Source organism: Laccaria bicolor, genomic scaffold (genome assembly GCF_000143565.1).
Source record: "Laccaria bicolor S238N-H82 LACBIscaffold_18 genomic scaffold, whole genome shotgun sequence".
NCBI lineage: Eukaryota > Fungi > Basidiomycota > Agaricomycetes > Agaricales > Hydnangiaceae > Laccaria > Laccaria bicolor.
This window is the reverse complement of record NW_001889889.1, coordinates 30,016-57,905: the sequence shown is the minus strand read 5'-3', so window position 1 is coordinate 57,905 and position 27,890 is coordinate 30,016. Positions and strand designations below refer to the sequence as shown.

Here is a 27,890-nt window from a genome sequence, read left to right as displayed (position 1 = left end):
TATCGCTATTCGTCGTCTTGCTCGCGGTGGAGGTGTGAAGGGTATCGCTGGTCTCATCTTTGAGGCGACGCGTGGTATTTTTAGAATATTCATTGAAAAGTGGGTCATCTCGCTTGTCTTCATCGTGTCTCTGACCATTCACTCCAAGGTTATTCATGTGTCAGTAACATACACAGAGCGCGCTGAGCGGAAGAATTGGGGAACACGTATGACATGCGGATACTCATTGGTGTCAAGGTTGAAGACCCCTTCCATCCGGTCTCAAGTCCCAAATATTTGATAACGTCGTACCACTCATATCCTTGAACAACGTATACGCCCCGCTCTGGACTCTGAGGACCTCTTACAATGCATGGCCAGCTCCTTCCTGCCCGCTGTGTCGCAGAGTTCCACCACGAGACCTTGGGTCACGACAACTCCCGCAAAACGCTAAAAACGCGCAGTCGAGCTGTTGAAGCACGGGTTACATTCTTCAATGCGTGACATTTTCCATCCTCTCTCAAATTGCGCCGCCTTCTTCACCTATCTACAACCCACTGCGTCTGTGTTTTCCTTCCCCACGCCTACGGCATATTGTGTCCCGCTGTATGTGACTGCAGCCTGGCGCCGTTTGCTCATGGGTCTGCGTCCGAGCCAATGCGTCTGAGGAACTGTACATATATGTCTTGAAACGATCGGGGCGTACGCTATACAGGTTCGGAGGGTATATGTGATTGTTTTGTCATCTACATGTCCCCAGATTGTATCTTTATTCTATTCATCTCTTCTCTGCATCTTCAATTCGTCTCGCACTTCGATACTGAGATTTTTCACCAGTGTACCGGTCACCATAATTCAAGAACATCTATCTATCAAACATTCTTTCCTCAACTGTTCAATCAAGTTGAGTGTCTGGGCTTGACAGATAGCCTTCGTTTGCCACACAACATTTGTTATCATTGACCAATGGCGTAGCGTCAGACATTCGTTCTCATTGTCACATTCGGCTCATGTCCTCTATGATATGATAACCTCATGAGGAATCCGCGGCCAGTAGATTCCCTCAGGGAGCGAGTTAACAGACGTGTGACTGGTTGACTACATAATAGCCGCGGCCGGCGACCATCACCGGTCACCGAGAACTCAATTTGACCGTGTGCCAGGGTTTCTCAAACCACCCTCGGAAACCCCGGGTTTCTACCAGAAAGGGGGGTTTCTGAATAGTTTTACCCGGGAGAATAGCCAAACCTAGTCTGCATGGCACGGAGTAAACAGGATGAGAAAAAAGGAAGAAAGAGGCATTATCTTTTTCAAACGCTTGCGACGAACTAAGTATCACATCAAGTTATGGCATAGATAAATTTAGTTGATTATGAACTACTGCGCGCGCAAGGCGCACGCGCTCTCGCTATAGATATATAGAATGCCATAATTGTTACATTGTACAACAATTATGTGTAGTGTACAATGATAACACTGCCTTGAGAAGAGCCCGGGGCGCGGGCGTCGTCGACGGCCCGTCATTGAGGTTTTTCGGAACAACGCCCGATAAATAGACAGTGTTGTCTGAGGTCGTTCAGCACAAGGGCATAGTGAAAAGGGGGCGAGGTGCTGAATACGACAATAAGAACCTGTCGTACAGGTCAGCCCTCAAAAACTTGGAGGTAGAAAGGAATTACATACCAATATAATGTAGGTAATAAAGATACTGCGTACAACGTCAAAAAAATGAAGGCACGCGGGCAGGGGGAGTTAGAAGGAAGCAAGTGGGCCAGGTGGCACAACGCTGGACGACGACGGCGCGACGACTGACGTGACCGTGTTCTGCGTCACGTGGATTGAAGAATCCGTAGATGGACACGTGACAGTCTTGGTCTACGGAGCGTTCTGGCAAAGGCCCGCTCGAGAAGGGCTGGGTTGCCAAAGTCGTGCCGAGCACAAATATCGCCGAGTTCGGAAGGAATCTTGCGCTTCAACAGGTCGAGATCACTGAGGTCTCGTCTGCTGTGCGTATCTTTAGCGCTTGGTTAGCGCCTTCCAAAAATCATTGCGATGAGTAAAAAAACTTACGGAGCAGCACATGCAACAGCAACAACAGCAACAAGGATGGAAGCAAGATGGAAGCAGCGAATTTGACCATTCTGTTTTGTTTTGTCGCGAGTGGATTAAAGCGAAAGCTTGGAGAGAGTTGCGTTCAACGAAAACGAAACGAAAACTGGTAGTGATTGCATACGTCACCGAGGTTTTATATGAGAAGGCTGGTATATGTCGGAGATGGCTAAGGCGTTTTTTCAAGGGTTGAACCAACCTGAGCGTAACCCGCGAGCTGATATTTGTTTCCGACATTGTCGGACAAAAATCTCATTATAGTGATTGTTCGAATTCAATAATTGGTGATTATTGGGTGATTACTCCTTTTCACCAAATGAATACGCCTTCCGATGCCTGGAAGTTTTTGGAAGTCTCGCCATTATCATCCTATCCCTGGTGTAACAACTCGAATCATTTACATCCTCACTCGTTTCAAGGGGGAAAAAAACATATTGAAAGCACGGACGGCCCAATCGGAAGATGAGTACTGAGTACTAGAAAGGCTTCCGAAAGAGTGTGTGCACAATGGCGCAGTTGACGAAAAATTTACAATCCTCTGATGCCTCATCTACGCAGAATGTTTTTTGTAAAATCTTAAAAATACATTAAGCCCCTTTAATAAAGACATTCAAAGCGGCTTCCACCCCTCGCCAGCAGGCCATTTTAAATTATCTTTTTCCTTCCAAAACCCATCCTCATCCTCAACCTCAACCGCCGAATCCACACCCGCATCCTCCCCGCTAGAAGGCATCAACCCCTCCTGATCCTCCCTCCCCCGACTCGAATCCCTTACAAACCCTCGCCGGCTCAAGCCCGCCTCAGCTTTATACCTTGCCCTACTCCCATCAAACCTCAGCGCATCAAATTTCGGCTGGAGATTCGCAATCGTCCGCTGGATATTGCTCATGTGGGGTAAGGGATCATGAGAGGTCGATGGGTAAGGCGACGACGAAGCTGAGACGCCGGAAACGGATAGGGAGGACCGTCGGTGTGCGACCGTTGGGGTTGGGCTGGAGAAGGACGTGTGACGGGACACGGACCTATCACTTACGCTTGAGTGGAACAAAGCCTCTCCGGACGAGAGCACCTGTACACTTTCAGGTCTCTTGCGCCTTAGGGGCGGTGGTAGCGGTGGGCGTGGTGGGCTTGGTTGATGCAACGATTTTGAGCGGAAAACGCGCGCGGTGGGAGAGTCATCCGTGGTAGCTGTGAGGGTGGTCGTGCTTGTGTTGGGGCCGTATACGGCCTCGAACGATTCAATATTACTAGACGTCGATGGCGGTTTGCGGTCCGGGTGTTGTGGGGGCGGAAGGTCCAGGTTTAATCGGGATGGAGAATCTGGATGCACCCCCGTCGTCGCTAAAGCCACTTGCTCCAGCGAGCTCGTTGACATTGGCGGCGATGGTTGTTGTTGATAGTGGTGCCTCCTCTTTGGAAGCGGAGGCGCAGAATAGACTGACACTGGGTCATCCTTGACGGGGCTGTGACCCCGGTTATGTACACTCGTTCCTATGACGACAGATGAGCCAAGGATCCCATTGGCACCTGCGAAGGAATGCGAACCCGAGACAACTGAGCTGCTCTTCAGCACTTGCATCACCCGCTCCTTCTCCAGCTGCTCTTCGGCTTTTTTCATCGTTTGCGCTGCCTTGCTTGCCTGAAGACTTTGTTTGATGAGGGCCGACGTCACGTGTGAGGCTGGCTTGGGGAATGCTACAGTTGGCGTTGCTGCGCCTGACGACGAGGGAGAAACTGAACGTGCTCCGTGGCGTGGAGGAGCGAGATAAACATGGGACGAAGATGGGACAGGTGGTGGTGGCGGTTTACGAGGAGGAAGTGGAGGTAACCTTGAAGACGTATCCGGTAGGCGTTGTACGAAAGGGTTGTGATTGGCGTGTTGAAGGATAGGTTTTGGAGGCTCCGCGTGCTGGGAAGGATGTAATGGAGGGTGGTAAGTAGGCGGTGGTGGATGTCTCTTTGGAGGTGAAGCGGGTCGTGGGGGTGGTTCCGATGTACTCGAAACTCTAGTGGTCGAGGTTGCAGAGTAGACAGAAGAATCAACGGTTTGTCTACGCAATGGTGGTGGTGGGAGGTACAAGTGCTTTTTAATCGGCGTCTCATTCCGCGACTGCGGCCTAGAAGGAGTTGGATGGGCTACATACGATGTTAGCCCAAGACCGGAACAAAACGTTGAGGACACACCTTGAACGAAGGCGAGGGCCCTGTCAACCTCTTTTCCCTGCTCAGCATGTATTACCAATCTTATGGCGGCAAAAAATTCGCCGCCAGACAAAGTGTCGCCCTGTTTCATGGTCGGCGAAAAATATTTGAGGATCTGTTGCCGAGATCAGTGATGGGCAATAACGATAAATTGAGGCTCACTGTATCGATCTGAGAGCCGGGAACATGAGAATATCGTCCTCGAAGCCAGGCCCTAACTTCTCGGATGCCCACCACCATTCTCTCAAAGTGTTCATCGTCCTTGGCCCCTTCAATGTCTTCCGCCAATGCAATATCGTCCAGAGATTGAGTATAGAGAGTGTACTCCTCGTCGTTTAGGGCCGAGGCGTGAAGACTAAGCTTTCGTGTTGCCATCTTGACGCTGGCAGCGATGGGCTCGGAAGATGTTCGTTTAGTCTTTGTCGCTGTTGGAAACGATGAGAAGAACGTGTTGCAAGCATGCCAGCCCTTAATTTTTAACATGTGTAAATAATGTACGTCAGCATACCTCAGACCTTGGAGTGGATAACCCAGTAGCTGAGCCGGAATTAGACAGATACTGACGAGTACTGACGCCTTGGATACGCCGGCCGTAAAAAAAAGAGGAGCCCTTTACAAAAAAAAAAAAAACAGTCACAAACGGCATATGAACACCTCGGATTCACGCATCCTTCAAACCGGCGCCTTACAACCAAATGAAGTGGCCGCTGCCGAGTTCGCAAACACTGCCTTGATAGATGTTCCAGCGCCCCACATTACTAGATTACCGCGTTTTTACTTGTCTATTTCCTGTCGATGGAAATTCGTCAACATACCAAGACAAGCCATCACGAGCCCTCCCAGTCCCATCCCTAAATTTAATAACTTAAAATACCATCGCCCGCCGAATAAACCCTGTAAAAGATCAGAGCTCACTTGGATCAAGGAGCTCGAAGATAATTCTGACCCTTTTCCACCTAAACCAATCTCTCCGTATCAATGCGACAAGACGTTCCTTTCCCAGCAGAATAAAGTTCATCGGAACCCACTGCATCAGTGATGACGTCGTAGTCAAGTCGGAGCAGAAGTGGGAAGGTGTAGGTGAATTGCCAAAATATTGAAGAGAAAGGTATGCAATATTCCATAATGGCGATAGCGGCAATGAGGCCAGTAATGGGATGGCAGCGCCAATCACGAAAGCTGTGTGCATGATGGTTCAGATTACTGCCTGGGCTACGGTTATGACGAACGCACCCAACGCCAAATATCCACAGACCATCACTGATAAAACTTAGATCAGCGTCAATTGGGTGATTAGAAAATCAGAAACATACAACTCCATATAATTCTGCCTCTAAAGGTCATGAGGCGAGGCCCCTTCATTAGAAAAGAGGTCTTGAGCGATGGCTGCAATAGCAATAATGAAAGAAACTTCAAATTTAGTTGAAATCGCGTGGCAGGCTGGAAAGTACTGAGCTTATACAAAATCCACGGACACCATGGAGGCCCTCTTTGTGGAAAAGACTGAATGACACTGAGATATCGCCTTGTCTGGTAGATATGTACTGCACCAATTCAAAGTCAACGAAATTTGATGAACTCAAAGGTCACAGGAGCTGGCCACAGATAGGCCTAGAAAATACGAAATTGTGTCTTTTGAAATGTAGAATCAGGTTCTGTAAATTTTTTCCGAAGAAACAGGCCACTACACTTACAGCTCGACGAAAATTTCGAAAATTCACAGCTTCCTCAGCGACACAAACAACTCGGAACTTTATTCGAGGGTGACTTCACGCAAAACGCCAGGGACGTAATATCAAGGAGTGCGGCGTACCGGTACGATGTCTATGTCAACTGAGCCAATTCCAGGAGAAGCGCGCGGTTTGATCACGTGTCACGGAAATCTATGTCGCCGCGACTTGTGGACCTTCATCCCTCAATTAGAATGGAAAAATTAGCGACGCAAACGTTATATAAAAGAGACATGTTGAACGTCAATATCAGGTCAAGGAACCACAACGAGGCGGCCATTCATTTCCCTGACAAGCTGACACGTTAAATGCAGACGGACATTCAGACCAAGGGGAAACAAGCCCGAGAAGTTTGGTAGGCTGTACTTGGAAGCATCACAGGCAGAACCGGTCGGAAGGCCAGGACCAGGTATTTTCGTGAGAGGCCAAGGCTTGTGACACCAAAGCGGGAGGGGCAAAGCGGGTATCGAACAAATGTACCCTCAAAACGAGGACCTCCTGAATTCATGTCAACGGAATGTCGAATAAGGAGACGCAAACGACTCAAAAAGGCCAGGAACCTTGAAATTGTTCAAAGGGTTATATTGACCTTGGGCCTCGAGGCAGATACCTACGCGGCGAACTTGATCAGAGTGAGTCACCGCCGGCGACGTTTGAGAAGAAGGTTTGCCTAACCCTAAGCGCCTGAAAGTTCATTTCAACTTAAGAGGAAGAATTGACATACATCAGGTTAGTATCGTCTCGTGGACTCACTCTGTCAGTGGTAAACGAGGCGACCACCGTACGTTTCCCCGGCCGCACGGGAGAGCGACTCAAACCCGTTCTATCCAAGAGGAGAGTGCCTTCTTCCGAAAAATCTTTGATGTGTGTAAAACATAACCTTCCGCCTTCGTAATGTTCATCAGCGAAGAAAAACAATGAGCGCACAGCCATCCAACATAGGTCCAAGGGGTAGCGAACAAGCCCAAGTAGGCGCCTCACCTTTCCGTAAACTGCATGTCCCAATTTAAGTGTATTCTGAATCAAACCGAACGGCAGAGCGAGAAAGGAAATGCAACAAAAACATCACCGTCACCAAACCGTCACACATTTCAACAATTTAAGTTCAATCTCCGCTGAATCTCCGCGAACAATGGATTTTCAACATCTCCTGAAAAGACATATGTACGTGTCTGCACACGATCAGAAATCTAACCATATTCGCTTCCTCTCAACAGAAACCGAAAAAGCCGCTTTCAAAAATTTCAAGGCGCAAAAGGCCTTCCCTGACATTTCCTTGAAAGTAAAACTCGCACACTGTTTCCGTTGTTACATCTGTTTGTCTGTTACTCCCTCGCCGGAAACAAAGAAGGCCCGTTGATTCCGACCAACATTCTTCCTGTCATTGTGTCAAAGGGATCAAATCTTTCATTCCGAACCAAACTCAGGCTCGAAGTTAATTAATTATGGAATGCCGTTATCCGCTATGTCGCAGATTCCTTCCGACATCTCCAGACATACGAAATGGTGGCTGAGCAATGTCCTTCAAATCGTTGTTCGCCTCAATGAACTGAGGTCCGATGTGGAACGCCGGGATCGGCGTAGATTACATATGACATTTGACATGACATACAGCACGGTGTGGTGTGAACAATGGTGCGAAAGGTAAGAGGGAATGAGGGTTATGATGTTATCGGCCGCCGTAGACGTATATACCAAGAAATTGAGGTGCAAGAAATACGGTGAGAGGAAGATTTCTAAAATAAATCGGAAAGCATGTTGACAGCACGATGAAATAGAAAATGCAAAGAAACCCAAGAAAACATGCGTCGAGCCTGCGGATCGAGGAAGACGTCCAGCCAAGTGCCCCCGTCCTTTACCCCCTCATTCGACTAACCTCACAACGTCGCCCTCAATCACCACCATCCCCTTCTCTTGCATGGCCGTCACGGCCTTTGCAACCTCAGCGGTATCGAAATCTTCGTGCTTGTCGGTCGGCATGGCCGAATTGAGGTAGCCAAGCAGGGAGGAGATAGTGAGCTCGTCGGTATTTTCGTAGGTGGTACTGAAGAGGTGTTCTATGGAGTTGAACACGAATGTTTTCCTGCGTAAGTAAAAGATGGTGAATATGTTTTTAACGATGGTAATGAAGGGAAGAAAACACGCACCTCCCAACGGGGGTGTCAAGATCAGCAAGACCGACGGGGTGCGGACGTCGAACAGGGGCGATATGTCCGCCGCTCTGTCCACTCCTATGAGGATGCACTGATAGTGGCTGTGAGGTATGGCTAGGTCCTAAGAGATGATGAGCATGGTGTTGGTGTTCAACATCCCGATGACGCTGGTGTCGATGCTGCTGTCCGGTCCCCGTCGTCGAGGAACGCGAGACCGACAGAGGCTGAGGGCGAGGAAGATGGGCGAATGGGTTGGGAGGGTGCTGTCGTCGTCGTTGCTCGTCGGTATCCATATACGAGTCGTCGCCCTCGGCATCTGCTTCCCCCTCAGCATCAAGGTCTTCTTCCCATTGACGAGGGGCAAGATGGTGGTGGCGCTTCCTCCCGCTACTGGGAGGTGGGTAGGTGTATACCCGCGAGGAATCAGAGGTTCCAAGCTCGGGGTACCGAGTCTTCTGCTTCCCATGAGGCTGCCCAGCACCACCACCCAACGATGAAGAAGGATATTGATGGTGGGGACGACGTCTAGGTTGAGACTCCTGGTCCACTTTCTTCCCAGTCGGCGCTAGAGCAGGGATGTCGAGGGACTGTTCACTGCCTTCACCTGCCACGCCTTCCTCCGATTCGAGGTCAGAACCTGTTTGGTCCTCTTCAGACAACATGACATCGTCGTCGTCCACATTGACTTGGGACTGTGATGCCGATGCGGAATGTGCAGCGGTACCCGCATGTCGACGGGCCTTGATGGACTCAACTTCTGCCGCCTTCTGCTTACGACGTGTACTAAAAAATTACTCAATAAAAATTGAATGGATGGGGGAGTAGAGCAACTCACTACCGTGCGAGACATTTTCCCCTGTGTTGTAGCCAGGGATACGCGCAATACGAACTGTCCTGACGAAGTTGGACCCATTTTTCGCAGAGAGAACAAAATACGCGATTGGGTTCGACCTCGCCGATGAGGTTATCAGCACGAAGAGTGGCTGCTCTTTGTTCCGCGTTACGTCTACGGGACTCGTGTGCAGGGGCGTAATTTGACGGTGTGAGGTCGTGAAATGACGGGGAGTTTTGTGAGCCGTGAGAGAACGTGCTATGTTTGGGTGGGAAGGAGGAGAGTGGGTGTGCGGATGGGGATTGGGCGGTGGAGGCGGTGGGTTTAGGTGATAGAGGACTTGTGGTTGAGGGGGTGGTGGGGTGGTGGACTGATGATGAGCCTGAGGCGAGTGGGGCTGAGGTTGTTGATTGGATCGTGGGTGACGTAGCTGTTGTGCGACTGCACGACCGTCATTAGAAAAGCATCGATGTTAGAAGAATGGTAGACCTACGAAATGATCGGAGAGGTGGAAGCTTGCTTGCATGACTCACGATGCTGGAGCCACTTCTCAGAGGCCTGTTGGTGATCATCAGGCGGCACGCTGAGCCATTTATCGCACAAGTCGCAGAGCACACGCTCTGCATCGAATTTTCGAATATGCGGGTCCTTGGAAAAGAGGCTGTTGCGCTCCTCGAGTGCATAAACGTTCTTGCTATTACTGAAATGGGGTGAGGGTTTCGACGGCGAACTGAGTCAAAAAAAGAATACGTACATCTTCTTGGCAAGACAACTCTTCCGATGAGCGTCCCATGGGATGGAACAGTATGTCGAATTCGGCCTAAGACGAATCCACTTGTCGCACGAAGCACATAGGACGCGGTAAGCTTCAAACTGAGCTACATAGGGATCAGCACGAAGATAATCGATACGTTCCTCTTCCGTGCGCTTGGCACGTCGTCGTTTGGCAGGTGGATGAGCCAGAGCTTCAGCAGTGCTTTCTGGGGTATAGATCACTGTCGGACCAGCAGCTGAAGTGGCACCTGCTGAAGATGACCCTGGAGCGACACTGAATAAATAATGCGATTCAGATCTCAACGTAAGAATAATAATAAATGCTTACCAACTATTACGGTGTGCATTCCATGGTTTCAACGAGAATTCGCCGGTGTCGTCGTCCCGAAATGAGACGGCTGTACCGCAGAATTCGCAGATGACGCGGCCGGTTTCGTATTCCCCAGGCGGGATGATGGCTCCGGCTGGGAGCAAGTTCGAGGCCGAGTTTGCTTTGTCCTCAGAGGGCTCCTTGCGTTTAAGAGGGTTCCTACAGACGAATGAGCACTGGCCGAGCCGAGGAAAGGACGATTTACGATGGAGGAGCGCTTGCGGGCGGCGTGGGGCTCGGTGAACTGACGGAATGATGAGGGCCATGAGGGAAAGAAAATGTAACGGGTGGAGTGTGACTGACCTAGTGTCCTCAGGCATGGAGGACAAAAAGGGAGGATATGTAACAACTTCTCGATGGCCCGCCTTTTAGCGGAAAAGCATATTCGGTTCCAAAGCATATCTTGACGTTTGAAAAAAATGCAAATTGCGGTGTTTCTCAAACATATCAGTTTTTGAAACTCCGCTTTATGTTAAACTCTTTTTCGGAGTTCATCCGCAGATGCCGTGATATCCTCCAAAAACTATGCCGTTGATCGAGTGGCACTCAGAAAGACAGTTGCGCGTAATTCTCCTGGTCTCCAACGCATGTACATCCATTTACATTTATTCCTCAAACTCTACCTCCTTCCCAACTTTCCTCTTACCTCTTCAGGCTCCTTCCGACATCCTACCGTCCTCCAAAATTTCATTCCTCGGCTCAAAGAAGACAGAAAAACCCTTTGGGATCGTTCCCGGAAGACCTATTACCTAACTCTAGCTTCTGACAACAGGAGGTATGTCGTCGGATCAGTAACTTAATTTCTACATTCATCTATGGCACCGATCTGGTCCTCGTGTGCATTGAGACGACAACCATCTGTTACACCGTCCAACTGACAGCAGGAATTCTCCCTCGTTGTCACCAAATCCACTCTTTTCAGTTCTAAATGACAACACCACCACACTACATCAAGACATCACCTCCACCACCCCGTCCATCCGTAGTAATTGACGAGCCCCTAATGCAAACCGATCACAAACCTACCCCCGAGGATCAGTCCAGAAGGTTTGTCTGAGTTTTGCACTATATCAAATCAAATCATTCCGCTGGTCTTGGCTCTGCTGGAAGTAAGCCACCTTCCGTATTTTTCTCTCTGCGAGTGATCAAAATTTCTCTTTCAAGTTCCAATCTTCCCATTTCTAGCTTTCAAGCAGCAAGCGCCTTTTGGGCGTCTCGGATATTATTGATCACGCGTTACTCGTCAATGATAGTCCAAAATCTAAACAAGCAACTGTATCACTTACCTCCCGCCGGTTTTCTCGATCCCTATTCCACTGACGTCGTTGAAAGTGCTCTGGGTCTACCCTGATCTTCATCGTGACCCTGCACATCCAACCAAACCGAACGGCTCACTTTCGATGCTTACACACACTTACCTTCGCGGGATCCCTCCCATCCCCTCTCCCCGTCTGCTCAAATCGTAGTACCTGTGTTCGCGTTCCTGGTGTGCCTCTCCGAACGCTTCCAAGCATCAAGGACACTTTCTCAACTCACGCCACAAAGCCTTGGTCAATCCCAAAAGGGCTTGCTATTAATAGCGCTTCCGACTTACTTCCTATTCTTAGTGGGGCGTAGCAGAGGCGCAGCCCCTTCGAATACATCGCACGAACGAAATGGATCGTATCCGGGTGGCTGGTGCGCATGGCATGTGCTCATGTCATGATAAGTAGCTCGTTATACTTATCATAACCTGTCGTTTGTGGGGATGTCGACGTCGAGATGAATCGCGATAGCGATAGAAATGTTGTTTATTTACGCCGGGATTTTTTCCTCCGGTCAATGATCGTTTGAAGTCCAACTTTGGTCCAACTTGATGAATTCGACCAACTGGGAAAAAAGAAGGCAGGATGTCATACTACATACGCTTATAACACCATACCACATTGCTTAATGGCTTGGTTCTCCGCTGTAACAGGCTTTTCCATCGTGCTGGTAAGTACTATCAATTTAAACCTAGTGAGAGTCAGCTGCCACAGGTATATGAAGGTCATGTTGGCGTGGATCCGACGTAGTCAAGGTCGATCGGCGTTGTGAGGATCTCATAGTATCCAAAAAATAGACGTATCGTATCGTGGCGGCCGAGTAATAAAAATAAAAGACGATAGATGTTGAGCACTGCGGAGTCGTTAAGTAGATGGAGGTGGAATTGGGGATCCCGATCCGGCGAAATATCACTGAGCTGACATCAAATTGGCAACAGACATCGAAGTCATCTAATTAGTCGTTGATGTGATTTATCGATCCAAAACGCTGCTCTCTCTTTCTTTAACCAGTAGTCGAATAAACGATTCGCAGAAGGGAGATTATCGTCGACACACGCAGCATCGCCAGGATCATGATATGGCAAAACGTCCACGTATCGTCTGTCACTAGTCTATCAAGAACTATTATAGCTCACGGAGGACGATCCGGATCCGAACCGTACTTCCGTTCCATCCAATACAATGCAAGAGCTCAGAGCTCTCAAACCTTTCCATACCCTCCCTTTTCCAAAAAAGTACACATACGTTTCACAATCCCATCCAAGCCCACGAGCCACTTTGCTAGCTCCTCATCAAGTTTTTCCGCCGACCCGCCTTGCGCTATGCTCCGATAAAAATCGGAGCGCCGTGGGACGGCGCGGATCGCTACCTATATGGGAAAACACCACCGGATATCAGTATCGATTTTTTAGCAGCGCGATGATGTTCTCGGAGCTCGGAATTGGAAAAGGATCGCGAGGACTCGGAGATGATAAGTCGGAAGAAGGAAGACGACGGTCAGAAGATCGTGATTCATAATGTGGTGCGCAAAAACCAAATACGCAGAATAATGCCTTTGATGATAATTTAATAGAAGGACGACGAAAACCGACGAGTAAGGAACACCCATGTAGAACGATGTTGACGGAATGTTGTCAACGCCGACACAATGGATGACCCAGACAAGTGGGCCCAGAAATGAAGAGGGATTGAGAATGGAAGGATAAGGAAATAGATCTCAAAGATGGCGGTGGAGTCAAGTGGCTCGCTGACTCACCGAAACGATAGAGCGGATGACGAAGGAATGGTGATGTCCCAGGACCTCATCGTACGAACGTTTGAAGCAGGGATATAATTCCGAAGACCTATCGGCCTGCATGTTCTGCAGCGCCTTGCATGTGAACGCCAGTCCCCTGGTATCCATATATAATCAGACATGCACATTAAACCACAATGAAGGATAGAAGGTTGAAATAAAGGGAATGTCATAGCTAATCCAGCAATTTTAACCGACAGACCAAATGAAAGAGTAAAGCTACCCAATTCAACGTGATAAGAACTTACCGAATGAGGCGAACAAGGCATGGGGTACCGTGTTTCTGCATCTGGGTTGCGGAGCATGCACATTCTTGATGTTCGTATTCTACAAGGGATTCCAGCGTTCCTGACGCATCACGAGCCGTTTCATAACGACTACGAAGTCCCTAAATGAAAGAGAAGCGAAAAACAAGTAGATATACCTGGTCAGTGTGGATGCTCACAGGAAGCACGAATAAAAATGAAAAGACTCACTTGTATATTACCCCTGATATCTGCCTGCACGAATCCAAAAACTCCAGAACCTAACAAATCTAAAAACGGGATCGTGCACGCCAAGGGGGCGGGGTTCCTCTAAGTCCTCGGTTGTTCAGAGTACGTTTGATAGAAAGTACATACCAAACAACTGAACAAGACCATCTGAGGCTTCTAGGAACGATTGCGTCTCTACACCCTTGTCGGCGATAGGCACGTCCGCGAAAGACTACACTGATCCGATGGTAAATGTGCCCTCAAAGTGACAAACAACTTACTTTAACGGTTTCGAAATACGGGGGCATGTCTTTAGTAGTTCAAAGTGCGAGTTCAAGAGAAGTCTGCTGCGCCAAAACACGCAGAACACGCGATGCACATACGGCAGATTGTGATTTTGGGAAGGGGTTCAGAATTGATCATGCGCTTGATCAAATCACGTGCATTTACATTGTTGGGTTCCACGAGGCGTCACATCTGTCACACTCGTAGCGCCTTGCCTTCGTTGCTTTTGTGAATTGCTTCACTTCTTCTCTGGCGCTATTATCAACTTGTCTTCTGTCAGAGTCATTTTTGGTGATTCTCTTCCACGTTAAAGCGTTCCCTTGCGCTAGGGTGACCTCCTTACGCCCCAACTCGAAGCGTCTTACTGAAAGCATCATTGGTTTCTAGATTATCGTTTCTTCAGCAGGACGCCCATGGATCTCGCTGGTGTCTTTTAATTTCATGATTCTGGATTAATCGCCTCACCTCAAGACGGCACTTGCATTAGATGGCAGGGGGATCAGTAACAATTCTTGGTCGACCACCAAAAGTAACTCGCTGTATTTGACGAACGGTTGGCGACAAGCTCTGTTACGCTTTTGAAATCTATGACTGATATATAACAGACGGCGTTCAGATATACTTTGATAAATTCACTCCTTGGTTGAGGAAGCTTCAAGCGTTTGGGTTTTTATCGGTCGATGTACAGGGAGCTCCTGTGAGGTATGTCGATGGTTGGTTACACAGTATGGGCCGATTTGACTCAACCCACCTACGAAAGCTTGGGCGCACTCCGCGCTTTAGAGTCAACCCCAAGTCCTCGGTTTGCCATTTGTTGCACCAAAGGTTCTGATCCCGTAAAGCTTGAAGTTACTCTTCGTTTCCAAGGTAGTTCTGTGTTTGGACAGTCATCGTCGAGAGGCCCTTTAATCCAACCTCTGGTGGTCGCGCTTTACTGTAACTCAACGACGAATTGAGATGAACATTGTCCGCAGGAGCCTCTGTCCTGTTATCTATTATTCTTTCGCTTCATTTCTTGGCGCCGTCAAGCTGATACGCTTTTTTCATTTCAGTTCTTTGTCCAAGAATTTCATGGCGTCTCATATTCAATGGCAGATTCTCCTTGCTCCAGAAGGCCATGAGACGGCTTTGATTAACTTTCATCCCATTCCCAGGTAAATATGGCCGACAACAGGTTTATTTGCTTGTCACCGACAAATGAGTCGGACGCAATTGCTCGCCGTGTCGTTCAGAAACTCACCCTCTGTGGTAAGAACCGTGCTTGACGTGGTCGAACAATATGGTTCATTGAAACGACAGCGATTTGTATGTGATGGTGCGTCATTATGTTTTATAAATTATTCGCCAGAACTATGACACTAGGAACGTTTTAGCAACGCGGTTCCAATGTCGTAGGGGTCTCCTCGTTATCATATGGCCCGAATTGGGAATTAGTAGAGTATAAGTACATGATGACGTCAAGTATTAAGTTCCTGAATCGACAGATATCATGTATAGGATCCATGACCTATACGCATTTTGTGAGTTCCGCCAGCTGTTGTTTTGCGTCTCTGAACCCTGTTTCTAGCTCCCACCGACTCGAAAAACGGTAATGAACACGATTAGAATCCAAGCTCGCAGCTACCCTTGAAGCGGACTCTGAGACGAGGGATGGCGAAATCAGGACACCTCACATCAAACGGCAGAGATATCACTCACGATCTAGATCAGCTGGAGCAAACGGAGCATATGTCCAGTATACTCTCTCTTCTTCACTCCAATTAGGCTGATGTATAGCCCTGTTCTTCAGCCACTGCGCGTAAATCGCCCGCCCGCTTGATTTGGCCAGGCGCGGTGGACAGACGATCATTCCGTCTGTGTTCTCGTCCTCCAAATTAATTGTGACCTGTCTACCTTCATATTGTCGTTCGACAGTGAATGAGGATGGGGCGCCAAGGTCCGGATCATATCGAGGCTCAGAGTAACTCGATCCAACGGAGTGTGCATCGTCGTCGAGCTTCTTCCACGTATCTTCTAGGATCCTGCCAGAACCGCCAACCTGCGGAGATGAACGTGTTGGTGTTGAGCTTCTGGACGACGGCTCGCCGTCGTCTTCAAGTTGAGTCCGACCTCCGAGGGGTAGCGGCGGATACTGGAATTCCGGTCGTTGAATCTTTTCCCCCTACGAAAATGACAATACGTCAGTCAAGTCAAAACCACGACCACAACTCGAGGTTTCCTTACCTTGACGGATTCACTCTCCTTCTCTCTCAACTTCGCGATTTCCTTGCACTTCCTCCGATGCTTAATCCACAGCCCAGGATAATACTCGGACCGTTTGTCAAGTGAAATATCGTTATCGCAGCCTCGACAACGGACCCAGTGGACCCTAACCTTGTAGGCATATGGGTCAGCTTCGAGCAGCGCTTTTCGTTCCATAGCTTTCTGTTCCTTAGCTGGCCTTGGACCGTAAGGACCACGAGCGCCTCTTGTCCCCTTTTTAAAACTGGCACTTCTACGCGACCCTTCATCCTCACCATTACGCCTCCTCTTCAATGGCCGCTCAAGGATTCCATTCTTATGTTTCGTCACGGCTCTAGAGCGCTTCCCTTGCGCAGCGGTGACACTGGGAGAAGAGATGGTTAGTTCCAAAATCCGGTCATGCATTTGATCACTAGTACCTGGCCTCTGCGAAGTCGCTGTCGCCTTGGAGGGTGGGTGTGTTTCTCGAGGGATGGTCGATGGGGATGTAGTTGCTATTCGATGATATGTGCTGTTTTAAAGCTGTGGCGCTGGAAGCTCTCAGTTAATCTCTCGACTCAGATTGACTCTGCAAGAACTCACGTAAAAGCGTCGTCGTCATTGTAAAGGACGTTAGCTCTGTTTCTCGACAATCCGGGCACGAGGGAAGGTGAGCGTATTTTCAATTTGAACATATCTTGATGACGTATCGGTACTCTGCTCGTAGCTGCGTCCCCTACGACGGCCATGAGCATAGGTACGATTACTTGTGTGAGAGAGGGAAGAGGGGAGAAGTAAGATGTGGGCGGGGAATCACTGTGCGGATGCGCACCCGAGTTCTTCGGTCACGACTACGTGTGAGATGGAATTGGCAGTTGTGATGTCAAAATTGCACGTTACATTGCCGTGGTCCTTCAATGTTGCCACCAGCCGGTTTCAACGTGTTTTTGGTGCAGCTGATCCTATCGCGTTTAAAGGGTCTGGAGACTTGAAACTTAGGCTCCTGAATTATTGGTTGTAGACCTTTTCTTGCGAGTGGGTCAAACACCCTTCAGGTGTGGTCAATCCTCACAACTTCCAGACAGCTAATTTTCATCATCAAGGAGACGGAAAAACGAGGACGTATGGAATCCAGACCTCAAACATGGGTGAGACAATCGATGGGAATGAAGGGGATGCGATCCTTGATAAACCTAAAGAGAGGGAGTGACAGGTATAATGGCCTCGCTGTGTCTCTGAAGCGTTGTGAGAGGGAGTTTTCGGCCCAGCGTTGCTTTCGGTATCTTAAATTTACAGCTTGACAGCCCTTGCCACGATCCCGATCGATCCGTTATAGGGTTGCCCGCACCTCGCTCTCGGTCAACCGTTACGGAATTTGTCAAACCGAGGACGCTGAGCTTAACATACTTAATTTCGATCTCCTCTCACATATTTTGCAGCTCTGCGCAGTCCACCCATGGCTAGCTGCTCCTTTACCATCCCGCATCGTTCCCCAACGCAAATGTCGACCCGTTGCAGCCTCGTGTCCGTGCGGAGTCCGGACAGGGGTAGCTTGTTCTTCTTACTCGTGTTTTACCCTGAGTTTAGAATCCCTGCTCAAAAAGTTATCCTGCTCCAGACAAGCTCTAGACGACGATTGGCGGAGGTCAATATGACCCTGTTTTAGCAACTTTCTGTACGGCATTATATATTTCGCCCCATTGCATCATTTTTTTGGGGGCTGCGTTCCCTAAAATAAATACCTTGCGTTGAATGCATGTCTTGAAACGGAAATGAGTGGGACTTAACTGTGCCTCGGGAATATTTTTCTACTTCCCCTAACCAGGTGGTGTATCTGGGAGCAGAAACGAAGGACATTACATCGTATCTGATGCTTGACTCGACGTGAAGCGAGTGTATGATGCGGTTTTCGAGATTCTTTACAACTTCTGACAGCTTCTCCACTCAACACGAGGAGGCAGAAGTAGCGCTGGAGAATGTTCTACGTTGCTAGCTTGAAATTGCGCAGACATAACGTCAGTCGTTCCTCCACGTTTCAAGGTTCGAGGTGTTGTCCATGTAACGCCGTTTAAACTTGGCGCCCAACTATCCTGGACTACCTTATTGGCTTACCAGTATATCCGACGGACTAAGTATTACGACTGCTCAATGTTCTAATGGTCCCAATGCCGTTTGACAATCGGAGTTGTCAACGGCGGGCGCTGGCCCACGGTTGGGCAGTCCAACTGCCTTATAAGCACGCTCTTCAAATCTGAGTGCAACTCAATGTGTTTCTATGAATTGATCACGATAGGTCCAAAACGACGGTATCTGCATGAATCTAAATGTTTTCAGAAAGATCTGCGATGCAAGGTCTTCATGCTCCTCCACCCCTAGCACCACCCTCACCTCCCACATTCCTGGGTGCCACAATACGACGTTGAATATTCAGCCCCTTCACCCCTTTCAACCCCATCATTCCCACTGCCCTCGGTTCCAAACCCGGCGGCAGCTCGCCCTTTGTCCATCCCAACGCCTCCACCGCATACTCCGACGCCGCCTCCACCAACTCCTGCTTGCTCATCCCCATCGCCTTCGAGTATCCATTATAATACCCCAACCATGCGCGGTAAGCCTGCTCCTTCATCTCCCTCGCCACGTTTTCTAGGGACAGCGGGATAGAAGAGGGAGGAACAGGGGCGGGGGTTAGTGGGATGTCGCGCATCCCTGGAGTGCCGAGAAAAAATTTCTCAGGAGAGGAAAGGAGGAGGATGCCCCGCCCTGCAGCGCCCGCGCGGGCTGTGCGTCCGAGCCGGTGAATATATTGGTCACTGTTGGCGGGGAGTCCGACTTGCAGGACGAGTGTCACTCTGTTGTTGTGTCTTAGTTTACGTACAAGTATGGGCGGTCAAGGGGAGGACCTACCCGGGGAAATCCATGCCCCTTGCGGCGACATCACTGCTGAGTAGCACGGCACTCTTTGCTACCTTGAAAGCATCAGCCGCTTTGATGCGTGCAGGCTGACTCTTCCTCGAATGGATTTCCAAAATTGGGGGTAATCCATCCAGTTGCGAGAGCAGTTCCCGGGCAAAGCCGACTTGACGGGCTGTGGGGAAGAAGACCATGCATTTTGAAGAACCGGGATGCGCGAGCATGTCTTGTTGTATGATGGAGACTGCTGTTGAGATGAAGTTGGCTTGCGGAGTGATGATGTAGGTTTGTTCAACTAAAAGAGAGTATGTGGGAGGCTGAAGGCACAAAGGGGGCGAGACTAACCATGCTCGTGTGTGTTGGTTTCGTCCTCCAAGAGTGTAGAAACGAAGGAGTAGCCAGGACGAAGAGCACCAGCGGCGACCTAACCGAACTTCTTGAGTGTCATGTGAAAGATGTGTGACTAACATACCGCCTTGATTTCCTTGCTAACGGTGGCCGAGAACAGCAAAGCCTGCCTTGTGTGCCTCGGAGGCAGAAACCCCGAAATCGCATCCAGTGCAGGCTTGAATCCTTGGTCTAACAGTCTGTCAGCCTCATCATAGACGATAGTCTTGAGTTCTGACAGCCGGTCTGGAAGAGAAGACGAGCGGAGGTGGTCGAGTAGCCTTCCAGGTGTGGCAACGAGGATATCACAAGGCGAGTTGATGAGGCGTTTCAGTTCGGCTGTTTGACTGGAGAAAGTTAAATGGGTATGAGGGGCGTGTGTGTGAGGGGGGGGGGACACGTACTTTGTACCCCCAATGGCATGTTGTACCGAGAAAGTGTGGTGCGCGAGGAGTGTCTCTGCTTCTTTTTGGATCTGATGGAAATGGATAAGAATCGGGCCGGGCATGGTGGGAAGGACGTACTTGGAGGGCGAGTTCGCGGGTCGGAGATAACACGAGGATGGACACACCCCGGCGTGTGTTTACAGGGGCTTTCAAGAGACGCTCGATAGCAGGCAGTAGAAAGGCGATGGTCTTTCCTGGGAGCAATGAGTGCCATACCAAAAGACTGTCCAATGAATCTTACCTGTGCCCGTCTTTGCTTGCACCAGAAGATCATTCCCAGCCAAAGCTAAGTCCAAAGTAGCGGCTAAGAGCGTTATTAGTGGAGGAAGACACGCAGGGGGTGGGAACGAACCTTGAACATCGGATAAAAACCTTAAGATCACAAAAAAAACATGAGCTAGTATACTTTTTGAGAAGAGTAGAACGAACTTACTCATGCTTCAAACCAGCTTTCGACTGGTTGGAAATTGGAGCATCTGCAAACTTTCTCTCTGAGAAATGGCGGCCAATAGTCGTAGGGGTCGCAGACCTTTCCTCAACCACAATTTCAGCCCTTGGCAAAGAAGCGAGATTGGTGGCCAATCCCCTCGTTCCTGTGGCAGAAACAGTCACTGGCCTTGAACGCCCTCGTCCCCTCGCAGCACCTCTAATAGCCGGCCGAGGCAAACCACGAACGCCAAAATTTGGGTTTGTCGGCATTCCAGAAAGAGTAATATATGACCTAGACGGGCCTTGGCTGAGACTACGGGCTGCAGTAGGGATTATGGTTCGGTGCATAAAGGTGAACAGAACGAACCGTAAAAAAAAATGATGCCAGCAATACCTTTCAAAATCAACAAAAACAAACAAAAGCATCAGCCACAATTCTCCATAAATGATAAATCAACCTGATGTAATTTTCAAAACGACAATGTCAGGCCACTAGATTCGTGAATTTTGCTATATGCAACTCTTATCTCGAGCGATAATCTCTCAATCCAATGTCCACGGCGTATCGGCAGACTTTCAATTGAGCTGCGCTCCGGGTCCGACGAAATGTCTCAAACCACATCGAATATAGAGCAAGTTCCGTGGGTCCCTCTATCTCATGGCGTATCTTGTCCCCATATTTTTATCACTCGTCTTGGCTCAGCGCGCGGCGGCACAGGTATTTGGGCCGCCTTTCAATAACACCAATGGGTCTAGTGGAAGCTCTACAGGCGCTGGACTGGTCGTTGGGGTAACTTTTGCGGGTGGGCGTCAAACATTGCTATGTACCGTCACTTTAACCACTGATATCCGCCTCAGCACTCGCAGGTTGCATCGCTATCGCATTCATACTTATCGCAGTGTTCACTTCTGATTGCTGCCGCAAGAACCATTCCGCGCCTCCTGCACATCCCCATCGCACATTTATGAAGCATCGTCCGTTCTCTGGTAACTCTTGGCACCACTCAGGTCTCGAAGCCCAGCATCCCGTTGGCACCTTGGGGTATGGTCATGAATCCCCCTCTCATGCGGTAGATACGACCAATACGGAGTATCCCCCTGCGAACGCGCCTTTGCCTCCCCCGCCTTATCGGAATAATTCAAATCAAGGCGCTACGGATGTGAGTGATCCACATCAAAACGCTACGCATGTGAGTGAAATAGACCCTGTCTTGATTCGTTACAGCTTACCTTTGTAGGATTCTGAATCGCCTCCTGCGATTGAGGAAAATGTGGACGCTGTATGTGCCTATTGATTTCTTCACCGTGTTCTTATATCTTACTCTTTCGAAGCCGCCGCCTGCGTTTCCGAAAAATTCTCATCGCTGGGTATGTATCCTCCTCTGACTGATGTTTCGACGTGTTGAACATATTTTCAGGAATTTTGGGGTCGCACTTGAGTCTAAGTTGACCTATACTACTGAGGATTTGAAGCTTCCTCGCCACGATTATATCTTCCATGATCACTAATTATCTATGTAATGACGTCTTGTTTATGTGTAGCTCTAGTTTCTAACGAATTTTTCTTCTTGGCATCTCCACGAACTTGTCAAGTCCAAAAAGCTTGTTTTGAACTTGTTTGGTCTTGTTTTCCACGTGGCCTTTTTCCGACATGTTCGGACGGACTCTGACATTTTCCGAAGCCTCCAAGTTCATCGGACATGAACTCGCCCCGTTCAAGAATTAGACCACCACGACCACCGGTGAACGAGAGAATCACCGTCTAAGACTCTCTCACCCAACCCACCACCACCTCCAACATTCCACTCCTCATACTTACCTCCATACCGAATGCCCAGTGACAGGGAGAAGGACAAACCAAAAACCAAAAGAAAGCCAGGGCGCGCGTGAGCTTCTTTAACCGCATTGCCGGTGCCTGTATTTGCTGACACTTCCTAGTCAGACATCTTGTGCAGAATGTAGACGTCTGAAACTTGGCTGTGACCGAGGGGTGAGTACGCATCAACAGTCACTGCCTTATTTATGGGCGCTGTTTGCCATGGGACCCGCTCATCCATGTCCTCTTCCCCTCCCTGTTCGGAACAGGTCCCATGTGGAAAATGCGTTGCGAGAGGGTGCGGTTCGATATGTCCAGATGGTACGTTGCCTCTCGGATGGCTTTTGAAGATGAACTGATAAGAGTCATTTAGGGATATTAACATCCGGGAAAGGAGGCCGGATGATCCTCACCGGCACGGAAGAGTTGCATAGTACAATTGAATCCCAATCTTCACGAATTCGAGAGCTAGAGAACGCGCTCAAGACTCTACAACCGGGTGTATCTGATGGGTCCCATGCACTCTTACGCACGGATGTCCTGCACACATCATCACAATCAAGATCGGCGGCATCTGCATCTTCGCCCTCTGCGCATCGCCCATCTTCCTCGAGCCAATCATCGACTGCATCCGTGATCAACTCAGCACCTCACGTGCGAGAGATCAAGACAGAGGATGAGGGCAATGTCATTGATGCTTTCGGTACGTTGATTCTTGCTCTCATTCTTCTCTCACTAGACCATAGTCCATCCTTAGGCACCTTGACGATTGGCCAGAATGGAGAAGCTAGTTTTCTCGGGAAGACGGCCCGCTCAGAAGTATGTCCTAATCATCCTCTCGTTGAGCAGTCACGATAATTGATGCTGCATAGTATCTGATTCGAGTATGTCTTCATTACTTCTCTGTTTGCTCGCTGAATTTGGTTTATAAAGGCGCCAGCGAAGCAAGAACGTCCTGTGCCCATTCACTTCCCCCGACTGCCCAAGAGAATGATGGAGGCTTCCTCTTTATCGTCGCCAATGACGTCGAACATTTACGACTCACACGATCAAGACATGTCCTCAGTAGAGGACGTCGCCAACCTAGAAAAAGATATAGTCAAACTCCTCCCTCCTCTATCAGAAGCGTTCCATTTATGCGAGGTGTACCTCGAAAACGGAAAACATGTGTCCGTTTCCAATGTATCAACCAGGGGGAAAACTGATGAGTGGGCACAGGTACACAGCCATACCCAGAACGGAACTGTTCGATGAGATCGTGACTGTCGTTTATCGAACAGAGTGCGTACCTCATTTCAAATGCCTTCACCTCACATCCTCACTCCCAAATTAGACCCTTTGCTACCTTCCAATCCCATCATGCGCTAGCCCTCCTCTTCATCATTTTTGCCATTGCCACGCATTTCGATCCTAAAAAGCCTCCATACTCGATTGAAGCGCAAGAATACTACCACCTCTCACGGACATCTCTGAGCCTTTCACCGCCCGTGCGCGAGACGACCCTGGCGTCCATTCAGGCATTGGTTGGTGTTCTCAATGCTTTTCTTACTTCTTGCTCACTGGCCATTAGATTCATATGGCGCAGTTCTTGGATTTCAGCGATTGGGAGTCGGGAGGGTCTGATTCAGCATGGATGCATACTGGGCATGCTGTGCGACTTGGATATGGGGTATGTTCTTATCTCGTCGTTCTTGGCTTTGGCTAGAACTATTCTCTAGATTGGATTGCGTGAGTGCTAGGAGTGTCTTTTGCTACGCTACTTGTTCGATAAACTCAACACATATCTCATCAGACTTGAACGGGACACGCTGGAAATTGCGGGACGAAGTAATTCAGAGGCGTAGTCGGGTTTTCTGGCAGTTATTCGTGTTGGATACTTGTTCCGTGCGTCTGACGCCTTCTCTCCCGCCCTCAGTTTCTAACATCGTTTTCTTTGGACAGAGTTTCTGCTTTGGACGTCCACCGGGGATCTCACCATCATACATCGATTGCTCTCTCCCCAAAGAGGCCATTACGGAACTAACCTGTGCGTTTCCTCTACCTTCTATTCAACCCATCCACAAACCTATCACATGCAGTCCATACCTGGAACTACCAGTACACGACCTTGTTGCAATCCGTCATGGCTACCACCCTTGGGCCTCGCCAGCCGCCTTACTCTACCGTCCTCGAGCTCGACAAGCTGATCCGTGACTTTTCCGTTCCAGCCGTATGGCGGATGACAACGCAGGACGAAATAGAGACCTCGCCACAGCCACAGCACATCCACATCCAGCGGTGGTTGATACTCGCTAGCAAAGAATCTAGTAAGTCCATTCCATACCAATGTACTCCGATTAGCTGAAAACAACGAAATAAGCGATCCTCAACCTACATAGAGCCTACTTCGCGCAAACCCTCCATGAAAGTCCCACTGAACTGCAGCGGCATCGGCACATTCCCTCAGTGTTGGCGATATATCGCTCTGCCTGGAGGCTCATCCGGGGACTACGGATGACCTGGGCTTCCGTACCCCACCTATTAACACGCGTAAACTTACCTTGGTCCCAAGCGCTTTCTGCAGCGGTGAGCTTTCCCATTGGTTGTCCGACAGGGTTTCATTGAATCAGTTGGATGCAGATTGTGATGTGTCTGCTTGCTACGAAGGCGCCAACTTCTCAGCTCGCAGCATTGGCGTTGGAAGAGATGGATTTGGTGGTGACGATGTTCCAAGCAGCATCTGGGACGTGTCGGTCAGCTGCTAATTTGTTGGTGAGTGATGACCCATCTACGTTGATACCTCTCTCACCTCCTTCCTAGCCTCCCCTTCAAAGTTTGCGTCGGAAGGCGTATGAAGCTGCGGATCCTTCTCGACCATCTCACTCATCAGTCGCCTCATCAAACACTGATTCTACGTCAAGCTCGAGTTTTCAACAACCCATCTCCCCCGCTGAATTGGACAGGCTCACGGGTAAAACCCATCTCTTCTCTCACATCACCACCACAATCACAACCAATACCAACACCGCTAGCATGAGCAGCTCCCCTACCCACAGGTCACGCTCCACGTCTGTAACACTGACATCGGATAATGCAGATCACATTCACCATCCATCATCTCTAGCAGGGTATTCCACAAAAGCGGGGACGATACATCCAGTCCTTGCGCACGACGTGAGGGAATTTGAGAGACTCTCTACCGGACGTGTGTTTTCAATGTATGATTGCGCGGCCGATGATGAAATGCAGGTGGAGGATGAGCGGGGGCACCAATTTGACTCACGCACAACTTTGCCCACGTCGTTACCGACACCGCCTCCCCCGAACATAAGGACGTCCATCTCGCCTTCCCGTCCTCCCTCTCACTCTTCGCTTCACAAAAGACATCCTGAGCACTCATTACGAAGGCATCACCCTAACCCCGAACCCGACCCCGAACCGCGCGCACGCCATGATTCTCTGGAATCCCAGCGATTGCCTCATTCTTCGGGGTCTTCTCTGTTATTGTCTGGGGGCCTTGTACTTGATTCAACGTGGCAGAGTTTCGTCGAACAACTTGGATTTTAGCTTTTCGGAGGAAAATGGAAGATTTGACTTTTGATGAGTGAAGCTTTCGGAAGTCTGAAGGGTGTATGATACCGAATGATTGTACTTATAGTAAGGGACTGACTATGTACTCTACCCATCGATTGAGGAACATGGAAGGTTAAAACGAACGATGTGCAAACTAGTAGGACAACTGACAGTATTTGAAGAACCATTTGCTACTATAGGTTGCACGCATTCATCTAATGGATATATTTTGATCGCATTATCACAGACCTGGGTGGCAGAAAAAGCATGAAGACGGATTGGCCCGGGTACAGAAAAGTAGAGGAGGGCTCTGCGATCAATCCGCGATAATTAACATGCGAACTTCTGTGGCCCCGTTGAGAAAGCAAATCGGAGTGCCAGTCAGTGTAAAGATTCACTGAGTTGACTCCCGTAGTCGGTCTCCACAGGCAAATACGACATAGAAGTCGCAACCTGAGCAATAAACTAGAAGATTGCATCGCTTTCAAACTTCTTTCGGCTGTACCTTGACATTGCCTCATCCAAAGTTGTTAACGACGTGTGAGTTGAACTATTCCTAAAAGGTGCGAGGCCCTGACAAATGAGGATCTTTTCTATAAAAGTGCAGTAAAATGGTCAAGGATGCGGGTTTTGACGCAACTTGAACCAGCGGGAGAGAAGTCGAGTGGGATAGACTCAGACTTTTCTGTTGGAAAATTGAGAAACGCGCCCAGATCAGGATGGGATCTGCAAATTGCGTTTGCAAAATCTCTGTGGTGAAAGAGACTAAGTAGATCGTAAGGGTCAGTATTGACATATTGACGATCGATAATGTCAGAGGTCCACTGGGTGCTTTGAGCTTGAACAACTGAAGATTTGCATGTTGAAAGCATATCGCGTAACTGAACCTGTGCATGGGCGATAACGTTAACGCCCAAGCGGAAAGAGCTTCTTTACAAAACTTTCACTACGCGTCTACTTTCACGTCAAAAACGACAACTCTAACGTTTCATGCGGCAATCAGAGGGGGCACTGACGTATAAATGCTCGACTCGCAGTGGAACCTCCAATACTACCAAGCCGTAAGAATATCGCCATGCAACCCTTTTGCGACTCCTGCTTCTGGGGAGTATGCCCGCTTCACCCCCCGCCTTTCCAGCTACCAGGTATGAAGCCACTCTACATTCACATCCACGCCACTGCACACCGTCACAGAGAGTAATAGTATGATCAACCATTACAACGAACCGGGAGCGCAACCGTTGATGCTGCCTGTTGACCCAGTCCTTGTCAATTCAGAGATTGGCATGGAGCCACTCCTTCGTCCGGTGGTAGCGTCGCCGCAACAAATTTCCGCCTCCAAAAAACGCAGAAGGAGCGCCGTTCAAGTTGGGAATTTTGTTTGCCAAATATGCTTCCAGGATTTTACCGCAAAGCACAATCTAGAGAGTCAGCTTCCCATGTCATCCTTTTTCGCGACTCTGACCGAGAAATTCTGTAGATCATATCAATTCTCACTTCCAGAGAAAAACTTACCGTTGCATTGGTGGCTGCGAGAATAGATTTGGGACGAAGTCGTCATTGAACCGACATCGTAAGAGGTGCAAGGCACAAGGTGGGGGCGTGCCGGGTGTCTAGAAGATTATTCCATGTTGATATCTTAGCCCCACTGTGCATCTAGAATTTAGTACTTACCGTCATGTCACCAACTTACCCAACACACCTGGAGTCTCAAAGAGATGAGCGCCTTGCAGATGACGCACTGAGACATCGATTCCTGTTTGCAGCAAGTTTGCAGCTCCAAAAAGCTTATGAAAAGGACTTCCAGTTTGGGCCCAGTGACTCACGACAGTGAAGAGGGTGCCTTGATAGATGATCGACCGTGGTCTCCGGAGGGTAGATATCTAGATGCTGAGGCTGGAGAGCGTACCATTCGCAGAGTAGAACGGAAGAGCATCGAAAATCTTATTGGTTCATCAAACATTCGGAAGCAGCCGGACTTCATTACGTTTGATGAAATCCAAACAAGCTAGTCGCCTTCATGGGCTCCACGGTGCGCGACTAGGGCACGGTCACTTTACACCTGCAGTTCCCTTTGTGAAGGTGTTGTATCAAATATGGGGCCGGCCGCCCCGTGAAGAACTC

The 27,890-nt window shown here is 49.2% G+C and overlaps 11 protein-coding genes across 11 annotated transcripts; 3 read left to right on the top strand and 8 right to left on the bottom strand.

Annotated features, from left to right (window-relative positions):
• Nucleotides 1–4: 4 nt before the first annotated feature.
• LACBIDRAFT_236486 (uncharacterized protein) lies at nt 5–713 on the top strand (the record flags this gene model as incomplete). Its single annotated transcript, XM_001882829.1, has 3 exons — nt 5–103; nt 149–206; nt 634–713. Coding segments are annotated over 3 exons (237 nt in total), but the record flags the coding sequence as incomplete, so codon positions are not given.
• A 1,095-nt stretch (nt 714–1,808) lies between these two features.
• On the bottom strand, nt 1,809–2,119 carry LACBIDRAFT_299932 (uncharacterized protein; the record flags this gene model as incomplete). The annotated part of the gene is made up of 2 exons (XM_001882716.1): nt 1,809–1,993; nt 2,050–2,119. 2 exons carry the CDS (start codon nt 2,117–2,119, stop codon nt 1,809–1,811), a joined length of 255 nt encoding a protein of 84 aa, XP_001882751.1.
• A 579-nt stretch (nt 2,120–2,698) lies between these two features.
• LACBIDRAFT_299931 (uncharacterized protein) lies at nt 2,699–4,665 on the bottom strand (the record flags this gene model as incomplete). Its single annotated transcript, XM_001882715.1, has 3 exons — nt 2,699–4,224; nt 4,273–4,405; nt 4,453–4,665. The coding sequence occupies 3 exons, from the start codon at nt 4,663–4,665 to the stop codon at nt 2,699–2,701; spliced, it is 1,872 nt and encodes a 623-aa protein (XP_001882750.1).
• A 399-nt stretch (nt 4,666–5,064) lies between these two features.
• Nucleotides 5,065–5,652, bottom strand: LACBIDRAFT_299930 (uncharacterized protein; the record flags this gene model as incomplete). Its single annotated transcript, XM_001882714.1, has 4 exons — nt 5,065–5,184; nt 5,237–5,469; nt 5,524–5,550; nt 5,604–5,652. The coding sequence occupies 4 exons, from the start codon at nt 5,650–5,652 to the stop codon at nt 5,065–5,067; spliced, it is 429 nt and encodes a 142-aa protein (XP_001882749.1).
• A 2,231-nt stretch (nt 5,653–7,883) lies between these two features.
• Nucleotides 7,884–10,549, bottom strand: LACBIDRAFT_299929 (uncharacterized protein; the record flags this gene model as incomplete). The annotated part of the gene is made up of 7 exons (XM_001882713.1): nt 7,884–8,103; nt 8,168–8,956; nt 9,009–9,446; nt 9,499–9,705; nt 9,760–10,053; nt 10,108–10,393; nt 10,453–10,549. 7 exons carry the CDS (start codon nt 10,547–10,549, stop codon nt 7,884–7,886), a joined length of 2,331 nt encoding a protein of 776 aa, XP_001882748.1.
• A 1,947-nt stretch (nt 10,550–12,496) lies between these two features.
• LACBIDRAFT_185317 (uncharacterized protein) lies at nt 12,497–14,074 on the bottom strand. The gene is made up of 6 exons (XM_001882712.1): nt 14,003–14,074; nt 13,869–13,953; nt 13,725–13,783; nt 13,497–13,636; nt 13,210–13,345; nt 12,497–12,822 (listed from the first exon to the last, which is right to left on the bottom strand). The coding sequence occupies exons 1-6, from the start codon at nt 14,027–14,029 to the stop codon at nt 12,655–12,657; spliced, it is 615 nt and encodes a 204-aa protein (XP_001882747.1). The 5' UTR covers nt 14,030–14,074; the 3' UTR covers nt 12,497–12,654.
• A 1,622-nt stretch (nt 14,075–15,696) lies between these two features.
• LACBIDRAFT_299927 (uncharacterized protein) lies at nt 15,697–16,981 on the bottom strand (the record flags this gene model as incomplete). Its single annotated transcript, XM_001882711.1, has 4 exons — nt 15,697–16,167; nt 16,230–16,611; nt 16,667–16,777; nt 16,830–16,981. The coding sequence occupies 4 exons, from the start codon at nt 16,979–16,981 to the stop codon at nt 15,697–15,699; spliced, it is 1,116 nt and encodes a 371-aa protein (XP_001882746.1).
• A 1,655-nt stretch (nt 16,982–18,636) lies between these two features.
• Nucleotides 18,637–20,274, bottom strand: LACBIDRAFT_157553 (uncharacterized protein; the record flags this gene model as incomplete). The annotated part of the gene is made up of 7 exons (XM_001882710.1): nt 18,637–19,075; nt 19,131–19,431; nt 19,482–19,560; nt 19,609–19,870; nt 19,928–19,998; nt 20,048–20,163; nt 20,211–20,274. Coding segments are annotated over 7 exons (1,332 nt in total), but the record flags the coding sequence as incomplete, so codon positions are not given.
• Nucleotides 20,275–21,056: 782 nt separating this feature from the next.
• Nucleotides 21,057–21,837, top strand: LACBIDRAFT_328678 (uncharacterized protein; the record flags this gene model as incomplete). Its single annotated transcript, XM_001882828.1, has 5 exons — nt 21,057–21,201; nt 21,257–21,588; nt 21,637–21,678; nt 21,731–21,766; nt 21,817–21,837. The coding sequence occupies 5 exons, from the start codon at nt 21,057–21,059 to the stop codon at nt 21,835–21,837; spliced, it is 576 nt and encodes a 191-aa protein (XP_001882863.1).
• A 583-nt stretch (nt 21,838–22,420) lies between these two features.
• Nucleotides 22,421–25,760, top strand: LACBIDRAFT_299924 (uncharacterized protein; the record flags this gene model as incomplete). Its single annotated transcript, XM_001882827.1, has 15 exons — nt 22,421–22,535; nt 22,588–22,917; nt 22,972–23,033; nt 23,087–23,098; nt 23,148–23,383; nt 23,433–23,495; nt 23,548–23,737; nt 23,785–23,883; nt 23,933–23,942; nt 24,007–24,098; nt 24,156–24,240; nt 24,293–24,520; nt 24,574–24,779; nt 24,834–24,965; nt 25,014–25,760. The coding sequence occupies 15 exons, from the start codon at nt 22,421–22,423 to the stop codon at nt 25,758–25,760; spliced, it is 2,607 nt and encodes an 868-aa protein (XP_001882862.1).
• Nucleotides 25,761–27,170: 1,410 nt separating this feature from the next.
• On the bottom strand, nt 27,171–27,750 carry LACBIDRAFT_328676 (uncharacterized protein; the record flags this gene model as incomplete). The annotated part of the gene is made up of 5 exons (XM_001882709.1): nt 27,171–27,240; nt 27,282–27,379; nt 27,469–27,507; nt 27,593–27,649; nt 27,676–27,750. 5 exons carry the CDS (start codon nt 27,748–27,750, stop codon nt 27,171–27,173), a joined length of 339 nt encoding a protein of 112 aa, XP_001882744.1.
• Between the last annotated feature and the right edge of the window lie 140 nt (nt 27,751–27,890).

What these genes read in the sequence shown, in the direction of transcription:
- LACBIDRAFT_185317 (XM_001882712.1), bottom strand. Translation starts at nt 14,029, where the DNA reads ATGCCCCCGTATTTCGAAACCGTTAAA. An exon ending in ATATCAGGGGTAATATACAA is followed by an intron (nt 13,637 to 13,724) that starts GTGAGTCTTTTC and finishes TCTTTCATTTAG; the next exon opens with GGACTTCGTAGTCGTTATGA. An exon ending in TCATCCGCTCTATCGTTTCG is followed by an intron (nt 12,823 to 13,209) that starts GTGAGTCAGCGA and finishes TTTCCCATATAG; the next exon opens with GTAGCGATCCGCGCCGTCCC.